Raw genomic sequence first — 13,143 nt, 5'->3', positions numbered from 1 at the left:
TTTTCTTAAAGTTTATTGTTTGTCTGTCTGTCTGTCCGCTCATGTATGTATGTATGTATGTATGTATGTATGTATGTATGTATGTATGTATGTATGTGATGTATGTATGTATGTATGTATGTATGTATGTATGTATGTATGTATGTATGTATGTATGTATGTATGTATGTATGTATGTATGTATGTATGTTTGCATTCATGAATGCATGCATTCATGTATGTATGAATGTCTGTGTGACAAGATGGTCAACCACTCTGTGACGTAATTTCGAACAGGCTAAAAAGATAAGGGAAGGAACTGAGTATTAAGCATAGAGAAACACAAGCACACGTAGGTTATTTTTCAATTGGTCAAAATACCTGTAATATAAAGTAAATACAATTACAAAAAATACTTGAAGTACAGAAATTAAACTACACACGAAAATAACTAAAACGATTCGTGACTCTCAGCGATGACAAGGGTGTACTCATAACTCAAAACAATCCAAAGTGCACAGTCTTTTTGTCTTGAAATATCCGCAATATCAGCAAGTACCTTAGCAAAAGGAGACTTGCTTGTAGATTGCTGCACAGATGACCACAGGAAGTCCTGTAGCTGTAGAAAGCTGGATGCATACACATTCCACTGGCTGGCACGTTTAAACACTTGTAGCGTCAATGTCCGGTTTATGTGTGAAAAGCTGACTGGTCCAAATACAGCATTCTTTTCAATTTGGTACTTTGCTAGGCTAAGAGGTAAGGTGATCCTTCATAGGAGTAGATAGGAGTGAAGACCTAAATCCAAGAACACTCTTTTATACGTCAAACACCATGTGCACAAACAACACATGATAATAGTTAAGAACCAAGAAGCACACATCCTAAAATGCAAACGATCGGCGGATTACAATCACCTGTCATCTGTATAAATTATCTCTGAGTACAACACAATCCTGGCTGAGAACAGCCACCTGTCATTCATAAATGAATACAGTTTGACCTTCGGTTCACTGGCTGGCGTGAATAACTCTTCAAAACTAGGATAATTCTTTCTAAAAGCTTTAATGCCACTACAGACAGGATATTTTTACAGACCAAATAATCAAATAAAAAATTAGCATAAAGCTATACAGAACGTTAATCTATCAATGGTTTTGTGCTAAATTTGCATATACGTTCATTGTGCGTTTTCAAATATTCATACCAAGCTAAGGATCTCGGTTATTTAAATATATTCAAAGTGTATAATTCATTCATTTGCTAAAGGGTCTCTTTTCCAAACTTCTTCTCCTCGATATGTATATCGAAATAAAGTCTATGAAGTTTAAAGCAATTTCACAATTTCATGCACGGATTGTAATCCAAATCATGTAATCCATGTAATCTTAATCATAAAAATTGAAAAAAAATATTTGAAAGCTCATTAGTTTTAGTCCATTATAAGGTCAATCAATTCAAGTTCCAAAGGACACAATTTCAAAATTGGTCGCGTAAGTATATTAGATCCAACTTGGACTTTCTCAACGCATACATGTCCATCTCTTTCTGGTTTAACAGCAATTACTCTAACCATAGGCCAATTACCACGAGGGGTTTCAGGTTAGATTAAGAGAACTGCATCTCCAATTTTGATATCCTCGAAAGGATGGATACACTTCCTTCTTGAATTTAAGCTTGGTAACCATTCTTTCATCCAATGGTGCCAAAAGTGTCTTACCAATTCTTGGATTCGTCTCCCTCTTTTCCAAGGATTGCAGTTAGTTGAATCCACCATCTCTGGTGCAAATTGTACACTGATCTAACCATGCAGGAAATGAGTCAGTGTCAGGGACGTGTTGTCTGCTGGATTTGCTTATTGATATGTCAATGGTCTAGAATTGATTAGCACTTCAGCTCCTGTAAAGGCAGTCATCAGTTCTCCATCTGTAACATCAGCTTTGCCCAAAATTGCATAGATAGCTCTTTTAGCAGCTTTTATCATGGTTTCCTATACACCACCAAAATGTGGTGAAAGTGGTGGATTAAAGTCCATCTTTATACCTCAATTGGCAGTTGCTATTCTGAAACGGTCTTGACCCAACAGTTTTACCAACTGTCTCAGCTTCTTATCAGCTGCCACAAAGTTACCACCAAAAAGCTCGTAGTGATTTCTTCGTTCTGATTTCTGGTAGAGGGAAAATTATTTTTTCTGCTGCTTTCGCCTTTCTTCATTCTCAATCATTACATTTCTTCTCCCATTCTCGAATTTCTTTTCTGGCAGAAATTATCCGGTATCGAGTGGATATTGCTGGTATCGTGTTGCCGTTTGATGTCCACTTACACAATGAACGCCGCCAAAGCTTCGCGTCCTTTTAAAGGGAGGCTCCGCCTTTAATACACCTATAATCATGGGCAGTCATGCTTCAGCTACATAGGCGCTATTTTTATTACTCTTGGTTAGGAGACTTGTATATGAAGTATTATTATATAGGGCTCAGCCCTTGGTGTCGCGCCAGGGGTTAAGATTGGCAATGTTATTTGTATTGATTCATGATAAAATGTAATTAATTGTTACTTCATAAACGTATATATGACAACTATGCCCAGTTTCCCTCTGATGAAAGCAGTTCACGTACGTACACGCGCGGACGTCAAACCCTGCAGCAGTGCAGGTAGGCCTATTATGGAAGACCGGTCACGACATGCGACATGCGACCTGCGACTTCAAAACTGCGACCTGCGTCCTGCGAGTTTGAAACATGCGACCTGCGACTTCGGCATTTAGACCTAGGTGTAACTGCGACTTCACAACTGCGACATGCGACAACAACACGTAACGTTTCATGGTGTTTTCCTCAGTATTAGATTGGAGGCGTCTTGCGTGAACTTAATCCTTTGAGCGCCAAAGTCTATTTTTGTCCCCTTATATAAAAACCCTGTCAATTTTTCTCCAATTTTTGCAAAAATTTTGGGAAAAACTGTAGCCAATGAAATGTGATGTCGATTTGGTCCCAAATTATCAAAAAATTACAGAAAATTCATACAATTGGTAAAATTTTGCACTAAAATTTTGGTGGGAGAAAATTACAGCGCTCAAAGGGTAAAACGTGGAAAGGAGATTTAACGTTCAACATCGATCAATTAATAAGCCATTGCTTTCGCTTTGGTAAAGCGTTCACCAAGTCTGGCAAAACTCAATTCATGTACACACCAGTTCACTCATTTTCATCTGGAGAGATAATTTTATGACGGAAATGTTGACAGTACGTGTTAATGCATGGAAAATAATATGCTACGTGATCTAGGCATTTATATGTTTATATTATAATTTCAAATTATTTTAGATATTCTTCGTCTGCCTTACCTCGCTTCTTTCCTTATGTTATCGACAAACCTTTTGATTTTTAGATATCTCTGGTATTTATCCTCATTTCACTGTGGTATAACCATCTAGCTGTCTGTTTAATTCATTGTCCCCCTGTATCATAACTGCGTCAGTGTCATTGCAAACATTCGACTTTTCAGTTATTGTCGTTCATTTTCTAACATTTCCAGTTTTGTTCCAATTCTCTAGTGATTGATCATCGGATGTTGCCATCTTTTCGTCTAATTTCATTTTTACTTTTCGTCAAAAAATCGAATTGATCCAACTTTTGTTCAGTTGGAAAAATAAAAATATTCTTACTGGTTAACTTAGGACTACATTGTCTACACAAATAACATATGCAAAGTAAAGCAGTTAAAATAATACTGATATTGATAGAAGTGCAAACATATTTGCTAACCATGAATAGCCAGTGACCGACTTTCTTTATAGATAACGCGAGTTAAAACTGTAAAACAGGACATAATTAAACCCTACTACAATCCTACTTTCAGTCTTTATGCCTAATATGTACATACTATAATATGTACATATTATTTTTTGTGTGTATATAATATTTTAGATCATGTAGGCAGAAAAGTTCCAGAAACTATTAAACACTGATGTAGACGTTTAAAACCCTATTGCTATTGCATTATTTCAGATCAGTTTGCCTTTCGTAAGAAGGAAAATAAATTTGTGCTCTTCGTTTGTGGAATTCTCTACCGTCACAGCTTCATGCACTTCTATCGCTGGTTGAATTCTTTCGCTGGCCGATTTTTGCGTAGGCCAGCGGTGCGAAAATTATGCTCTGGTCGCGAGAATGCGGTAAACCGGCTGTTTTAATATAGTGCAATGGTGTCCCTCGTGTTTTTCAGGCTCGTGTTCAGAGCAATGGTGCGAACAAATCAAGACTGATATCGCAGTTTTACAAACACGCAGGACGCAGATCGCTGTTGTGAAGTCGCAGGTTAGGCCTACACCTTGGTCTAAATGCCGAAGTCGCAGGTCGCATGTTTCAAACTCGCAGGACGCAGGTCGCAGTTTTGAAGTCGCAGGTCGCATGTCGCATGTCGTGACCGGTCTTCCATAGCCTATAGTTTTCTGTAACGTGTAAAAAATTTGGACAAAAATTGGCAATTTTTACAATGATAACAGCCTATTGCGTTAAACAAGGGACGTATTATGCAATAATTATCATTGCAATGGTAACCGCACTGCCCAACTTCACTTGCAAGCTGAAAACTATAGCGTTCCGTCTAAAAACTGGCAATTTTTGAATTTAATTATTGACACTGGGGGCGCTTTTCTAAAATTCAATCCCAGCATTCTTTGCGTATGCCACCGTTCATATGCGCGACTGTTTTCTCCCTTATCTATATTAACGATATTCTTTATCAGCGACAAGGTGCATAATAACATTTACTGGCTAATAAAAGAGGTATATTTTATAAATGGCATGTTATATAATAATAATTTGTTTCGTAGTTGTTTATTTACGACTACTCAAAAAAAAACATGGCGGCGCCCACGAAAGAAGGGTACACTTCCGGTTACTCGCATAGTATATTAGAATAAGCGCATGCGTAGTCAGTAAGCCGCTGGCGCGACTATTAAATCCACCTTAACCGTTAGTGTGCACAGATTGAGGTCTGATCTTTATGTGCAGTATTTGAACCAGGATATACGTGATTGATGGTGTGGTATGGATTTCAAATGGAGTATATCAACAGAGAGAAATTGTATAAATTATATTTCTTTGAAGAAAATGTAAATCTTACCTGCTAGTTTACTCCGTATATCCTTAGCAATGTCATCAAGTCCGATCACTTTAACACAATGAACCAGACGATCAAGACCAGTTATTCCAGAGTCCTCCAGCCATAACTTCAGTATATTCGTTGCCCTTTCAGTTGGTTCGAAATCATTGAAAAACTCTACATCATCATCTGATATATTCAGTGCTTGCCATAGTTTACCAAAGTCATCTTCTTTGAGGAACTTTGCTGCCGTAGAAGCAGCTTCACCGAGGAAATTCGATGAACCCTTTTGATAATCAGGTTCTAAAGAAAGTAAATGAGAGATCATCCAAAAAGATGTAAATTAATTTAAGCATATTCACTTCAATGCCTATAGTCTTTGTAAATTAAACATCGTCAGCTTAGATTAAATTTAGTGTCGCTTTCTTTTGGGTGATATCAAGATGCTCATCTGTGTTAATTGCAAAACATTTTATAAGTATGTTTACTTTATTGTCTTACTAGCAGGCAGCAGATAATGACGAACTGAAAAAAAATTATAATACAATCTCATTTATAGCTCACGTGTTAACACGTGGGCTAATGTCATAGCGATGTCTGTCTGTCTGTCTGTCCGTGTATGTGTGTGTATGTGTGTGTGTCTGTTTGTTTACACCATAACTCAAAAATGCCTGAAGAGATTCAAGTCTGATTTGGTACTCAGGTACCCTATGGTACTTGCAAGTACTGATTAGATTTTGATTAGCAGTGCTAGCAGTGCATTGGATGAAACTTGCTACACATATTGATCTGCTAAATATTTTATTGTACTGAGAAGCATTGGGTGTGTCAAGTTAATAATTAGCTCATTTACATATTACATACTTTTTTGTAATTAGTGATTTAACTCTTAGAGTACAGTGTGAAAGTTGGTGAAACCTACTACATATAATGATATAACAGTCATTTGATTGTTCTTATTGCACGCCTCACACGGTGTCGATTATATTGGTATGATTAGGGTTTATTGACAGTAATATTGAAAATCATCACACAATTAATCCTCGTCAGAGATAGTTACTCTGTCAGTAGACCGTATACATGTCAAGTCTAACTATCAGTATAGTCTGTCTGCCACTGCCCGTCATGTCCTCAATTGAGCTTCTGTCAGAATATACAATGTCTGTCTTTGTTCTTGTGTTTTAGTCAATGATTATCCCGAGGTCTGCAAATGTTGCGTAACATCTCCTTGCTCGTTGTTTGTCACTTTAAAATGAGACAAGTCAAAGGTACAATTGTTTTACTCGACTTCATAACAGTCAAAAAGTATGCGGTAATTCATGTCATACTGTGTTATTTCATGCGTCCAGTAGTGTCTGATAAATGTCAATACATGTTGAGTCATCAACAGTCATTTTCAATGCTTGTTAACTATAAGTTTGTAATTTTGTCAAATTCAAAATCTGTACACGTCATTTCTTCCATTCAGAGGTCACATTAGCAGGTCAGGTTGTTGTGTTGAGTAAATGCGAAAATTTTCTAGTCTATTTACTGGATATCCTACATTCTGTGTAGCGTACTTCTACTATTAATGAACCTGTTGTAAAACACGTGACCACATTCAGTTCATATCTGTTTTTTGTCGACTTGCTATCACTACGGCCCAAAGGCGCCCCATTTTGTACGGTATTAGCGTCCGATTTTCGCCACACATACGTGGAGTGCGCGTACAGAGTAAATTTCACTTCCCGCGTCATGTTGAACATTTCACCGTATTTCCTTGCTGCACAGCTAAATATTAATGAAAGTGTAACAGGTCCTATTTCCCGTATATGCTGCCCTTACAATTATAATCACTGCACCAAAACGCAATAATACAGATAAATTCACACTAATGAGTTACCTGTATTATAAAATAATACACGTGAATTCACATGAATCCACATGAAAACAGGTTTGCTGAAAACAAGCAATGTATTCTTGTCTGTATTCATCTGTATATGCACTATTCAGCTAAAATACAGGCAATAATTCATGCTAATTCAGTGAGTATTTTTGGGTTTTCATGCAGTGTATATTTGGGAAGAATTTCACATGGGAATTCCAAAAATACGTAAGTGATAACAGCCATATGCAAAATTACGTAAAAACACAGTCAACAGCAAAACGATCTTCAACTCGCCATTTCATAAAAATAAGAGGGAAACTCAAAAAAATAAAACCATAGAGTTTTAGTTACCCTTCATGATATCTGTCATACCAAATATTATAAAAATAACAGCGAAATGAAAAAGTTAAACCAACGGTTTTTTTCAGATGTATTTTTCATTTTACGATGTGTCTAATCAGCTCGATTTCCCATAGAAAACAATGGCGTTTAATGTACTGAACAGACCGTACAACTCTCGCTCGTTCAAATTTCTCAATTCTGAACCAATGATAGTGAAAAATGGCACAGTGTTTCTTTGATTTATATACAAAATTCCTGTCGTTTTAGTTTTTTGAATTTCTCGACGAAACATGTTTTAATTGCATTTTATTTTTTCGATCGCTGAATTTTTGCTCTTGCCCTCAATAAAATGGCGATCTTACGGCGTTTGCATATGCAGAATCAGGGTCTCATATTGATGAATTTTAATCGGTTAGCGTCTCTTAAATTGTACAGACCAAATACCTGTCAGGTTGTTGTAATTTACACCAAATTTTGGCGAATATCAACTATGAAAATTCCAGTAAACTGCAAAAATAACACAGAACAGAGGCGTACGGGCGAAGAGTTTCCACTGTAATCGTGCAGTGAACGTTATCGATCGATATTCTTTGTCCGAAATTGTTACATTGTTGTCTCACTCACTCGCGTGTAGTTCACCGTTCACAATGGCGCCAAACTACGCCGAAGTGCGCCAAAATGTGCTGAAACGTACGTAAAACTATCACCAAAACTGAAAAAAGTGTCGTCGATATACTTTCAGTACAGGAAACCAACGGATACCTTGATGTTGAAGTGTATAAGTCAATATACGGGTAATTGTGGAAATGTTTATGAAGTGAACTCAACACACGAGCGCCCGGCACGAGCGGCACCCAAACAGATTTTCGATCGATAATCTATTGATACAATGTTCGCCGTTGTCAATAGCGACCGGCTGAACGCGCTGTTCCACAGAAATAATGCTTCGCGGAATACCGTACACTGAGGCATACTTTTGGGCCGTAGTGTATGTAAAAGTGTTTTATCCAATGCATTGGTAATCTGGATGCCTCAAGGTAGTATCCATCTCGAAATCAGAGGTCATAAACTTAACTCCATCAATATTTAACCACTATCTTTTAATTCAAGAGCAACAATCCGGGATCACCGCACAAACATTTATACCAGTGACACAAATTACCCAATATTAACCTTCATGTTTCATGTCATAAATGGCACCAAAAACTTAAAATGACCCCGTACAAGTGGTATATTGGAACACAGTTGTAACAGTTTTAGATTCCTATTATCTTCCCCAGGTAGCATATAACCTTTTCAATCGAGAATACCTGACATAAAATTTTCGCTGAAAAGTTTGAACTATAATCTCCTGCATGAAAGGTAAATTTGATTATAGTAGCTCCTCTTAAAGACCCGTCTTCCCCCTATGTCAGTCTACTGTTCAGAACATCTTCTGCATAATTTGCAAAGTCACTTTCTATCAGACAAAGATCGCTACAGAGGACACAGGTAGCTTCAAACTCTGAGTAGCCCCTAAGTCCTTTTTTCTAGTTGTTATCAAACATTTTCTAGATCAAATCTCATTGCAGAACAACACAAAGACCCAGATATTTTGTCTTTGTTTGACAGGGTAGATGATGAAGGTAAAACTTCAGATAGCTCTGTTTCCTATTATACAAAATCTGGTATTCTCATGCGTAAATGGAGACCTCCAGACATTTTGGTTGATGACGATTGGGCTATAAAACATCAAATTGTGGTTCCAAGCCCTATCGTGCTGAAATATTGCGCCTGGCCCATGAAACGCCCTGGGCTGGTCATTTAGGAGTCAGGAAAACTTATCATAAAATTCTCAGTCACTTTTATTGGCCTAATCTCAGGCAGGATGTAGCACATTTCTGTAAAACTTGTCACACATGTCAAATGGTAGGAAAGCCAAATCAGACCATTCCAAAGGCCCCTTTACAGCCAATTCCTGCATTTCAAGAACCATTTAGTAGGATACTAATAGACTGTGTTGGGCCCCTACCAAAAACAAGATCAGGAAATGAGTACATGCTGACAATAATGTGTACATCAACTCGGTTCCCGGAAGCCATACCATTGAGAAATATAAAGACAAAGACTATAGTGAGAGCTTTAGTCAAATTTTTCACTTTATTTGGCCTCCCTAAATGTGTCCAGTCCGATCAAGGCTCCAACTTTATGTCTGGTATTTTTCAACAAGTAATGGATCAGCTAGGCATTAAACAGTATAGGTCATCCGCCTACCATCCAGAAAGTCAGGGTGCTCTTGAGCGATTTCATCAAACTTTGAAAAACATGATTAGGACCTACTGTTTTGACACAGAGAAGCAGTGGGATGAAGGAATTCATTTTCTGCTCTTTGCTGTTAGAGAGTCAATTCAAGAGTCTCTTGGTTTTAGCCCCTTTGAGCTTGTATTTGGACATACAGTCCGTGGCCCACTTAAGCTTGTTAAAGAGAAATTCCTATCAGACGATGATGATTGTCTGAATATTTTGCAATATGTGTCAGATTTTCGTACAAAACTCTCTAAAGCATGTGAATTAGCCAGAGAAAATCTTGAGTCATCTCAGCAGTCAATGAAAACCAAATACGATAAAAACACCTCAAAACGGAAGTTTGAACCAGGTCAAAAAGTTCTTGTTCTACTTCCAATTCCTGGCAAACCACTCCATGCTCGTTACTTTGGGCCATACCTAATTGATAAGAAATTGAGTGATTTAAATTACATCATAATAACACCTGACAGGAGAAAACAAAAACAGCTATGTCACATAAATATGCTTAAGCCATATTTGGATAGGGATAATACTACTATAACTCAGCCTGCCAGTGCAGTCAGTTCAAACCATTATGAAGATAGTGATACTGAAACTGACTTGAGTGAAAATACTCTAAACTCAAAGCTGGGCTCGGTCAAGCTTCAGAACTCAGAAATCCTGGAGAAGCTGGAGTCTACAAAGTTGGCACACCTCAAGCCAGAACAACAACAACAGGTAAAATAACTGCTCCACGAATATAAACACCTGTTTCAAGATGTTCCAACGAGGACAAACGTCATCTATCACGACGTTGATGTTGGGGACAGTAAGCCTGTAAAACAACATCCATACAGACTGAATCCAACAAAAGCAAAATATCTCCAGGAAGAAGTCAAATACCTGCTGGACAATGACTTTATTGAACCCAGTAAAAGTAACTGGAGTTCGCCATGCATACTTGTTCCAAAATCAGAAAATAGTTGTTGTATGTGCACGGACTTAAGGAAATAAAACACTCTAACAAAGACAGACACTTTCCCAGTCCCGAGGATTGATGATTGCATCGATTGAGTGGAAAAAGCCAAGTATGTGACAAAATTTGATCTACTGAAGGGATTTTGGCAAGTCCCTCTGACGGATCGTGCTCGTGGAATATCCGCCTTTGTTACACCAGACGGATTGTTCCAATATAAGGTGATACCATTCAGAATGAAGAACGCTACGGCCATATTCCAACGGATGATCAACGACGTCATATCCGGGCTAGACGGGTGTGCAGCTTACGTTGACGACGTCATCCTGTATAGTGACACCTGGGAGGAACACATCAAGCTCATGCGGAAGTTCTTTGAGAGACTGAGTAAAGCAATGTTGACTGTCAACCTTGCCAAATCTGAGTTTGGTTGGGCGAGGGTGACTTACCTCGGACATACTGTAGGACAGGGTGAGGTAAAACCTGTTGATGCCAAAATCAGTGCCATTTCAAGTTTTCCCATACCAAACTGTAAACGACAACTGATGTGCTTTCTCGGTATGGCTGGATACTACAGAAAATTCTGTCCAAATTTCTCCACAATTACTGAGCCTTTGACTAACTTACTTAAAAAGAAAGTAAAGTTTGTTTGGTCAGAGCAATGCCAACAGGCATTTGATACACTTAAAGCCATACTGCAAAGTGCTCCAGTGTTGTCTGCACCAGATTTCACTTTGCCATTCAAATTAGCTGTGGATGCTAGTGATACGGCTGCTGGTGCTGTTTTATTGCAAGAGGATAGTCATGGTGTAGATCATCCTGTTTGCTATTTTTCACGCAAATTTAACAAATCCCAGAGAAACTACTCTACAATTGAAAAAGAGTGTTTATCTTTGATATTAGCTTTACAGCATTTTGAAGTTTATGTTACTTCTTCAAATCAGCCAATAGTGGTTTATATTGATCACAACCCTCTTTTTTTTCTGCAGAAATTTAACGGCAAAAATCAGAGATTGCTAAGATGGAGTTTAATGTTACAGGAGTTTAATCTTGACATTAGACATATCAAAGGCAGAGACAATTTAATTGCAGACTGTCTCTCTCGTATTTAGAGCTTATTGTTGTTCACACTTTTAAGATTGCATTTGTAAAAGAAATTTTTTTTTTTTTGAAAAATTTCCTTCTGAAGAGGGGGTGTGTTATGTAGGTCATTTCCCCCCACACTCATCATGACCTGAGTTCAATTAGTCTAGAACATTCTCAAGGTCACTGCCCTTAGTGACCTCACAACCTTGAATTCAATTAGTCATGTTTGGAATGTTCTAGAAATTTAATTAGTTGTGTAAGAGAGATAATTTTAGAACAGTAATTAGCATGTCAATAAAAGTTCTAGATTGTCTTATATGCATGTGTATAAAAGGGACTTGCACAGCTTCCAGTCAGACTTTTGGGATCCTGTCTCTTGTGTGTTACTGAACTCCAGCCGTAGTAATTTTCAAGACTTCTCAAGACCTTCACTGCCAACGCTGGATTTATACTCTGGACTTTGTGCAGCTTCAAGCCTGCAAGCAAAGGACTGTTCATTCATCCGACAGACTGTTACAACTCTGAGACTGGACGCTTGCCGTCCCAGCTGAGATAAGTAATCTGTACACTTTTAAAGCTTGTACTCTATCCCTGACTTAGCAATTAGTTTTATTTTTGTAATAAATTTGTTTCAACGTTAACTGCTGAGTTCACCCTTTTGTTCGTTTTTTCTGCACGTAACACTTGGCAACAAAGTTTCCATATCTGAACTGACGTACTTGAATGACAGGCACAGGAAACGATGGCCAATAAAAACGTATACACGTTGCATTTTGATAGTAAAGTATCAATCACAATGACACGGAAATTATGCCTCCTTCCAACAGAAGGGCCATGGTCTATTTTTAGCCTTGCTACAGTATGTCGTTGTGCTGAACAGGCCATGTTGTTGTCATGTTGTCATGGCGACTTTTAAAATTTACATACAACTGTGAGAGTGAAACGGGATGTTTATAGGTCACAACACTTTTGAGTCCCACTGTCGTCAATTACACATGTTTCATTGGGCATTAAAGGTGTGCAAGTATACACATCAAAAGACTAGAAAATTCACTTCATGGGCAGAACCTTGTAAAATAGCCCTTTCTTGTCTGGTTAACGAAAAAAGATACCCCTGATCTAAAATATGCATGGGCTACCAGCCAGTGTCACCGGGCTACCAACTTCAGAATATGGTTGCCCAAGTGGACTACCAGGGGAAAAAAGTTAATTTCGAGCCCTGGGCAATATTAAACATTAAACATTTAACTTGTAATATTTCCCCTTGTCTTGGAATGCTGGGTTTAAAAAAATGTTTAAAGGTATACAGGGACCATTTTCAAATTAAGCCATTGCTACCATGAAAAGTTACTGAAATGGTTACTATGGCAACATAAAACAAAAATGAACATGGAGTTTATGCTGTTATAAATACACTTAGGAGAGCATTTGCATTGTAACTGGGATTATTATTATTTAATGTACTTTGGAAAAAATTGAAATTTTAAAATGCGGGGCAGTAAAAATGGACATAATATTTTGT

At 37.8% G+C, this 13,143-nt stretch overlaps 1 protein-coding gene across 1 annotated transcript in view; it reads right to left on the bottom strand.

The window, feature by feature from the left end:
* Nucleotides 1-13,143, bottom strand: part of LOC139130281 (uncharacterized) — a 331,155-nt gene that overhangs the window by 217,965 nt on the left and 100,047 nt on the right. The window contains exon 4 of the mRNA XM_070696034.1: nucleotides 5,107-5,388. Within this exon, the coding sequence (XP_070552135.1) occupies nucleotides 5,107-5,388 (282 nt within the window). The remainder of the gene's footprint in view (nucleotides 1-5,106; nucleotides 5,389-13,143) is intronic.

This window comes from Ptychodera flava, chromosome 3 (assembly GCF_041260155.1).
Source record: "Ptychodera flava strain L36383 chromosome 3, AS_Pfla_20210202, whole genome shotgun sequence".
Lineage (NCBI taxonomy): Eukaryota > Metazoa > Hemichordata > Enteropneusta > Ptychoderidae > Ptychodera > Ptychodera flava.
This window is presented reverse-complemented; position numbering and strand designations above follow the sequence as displayed.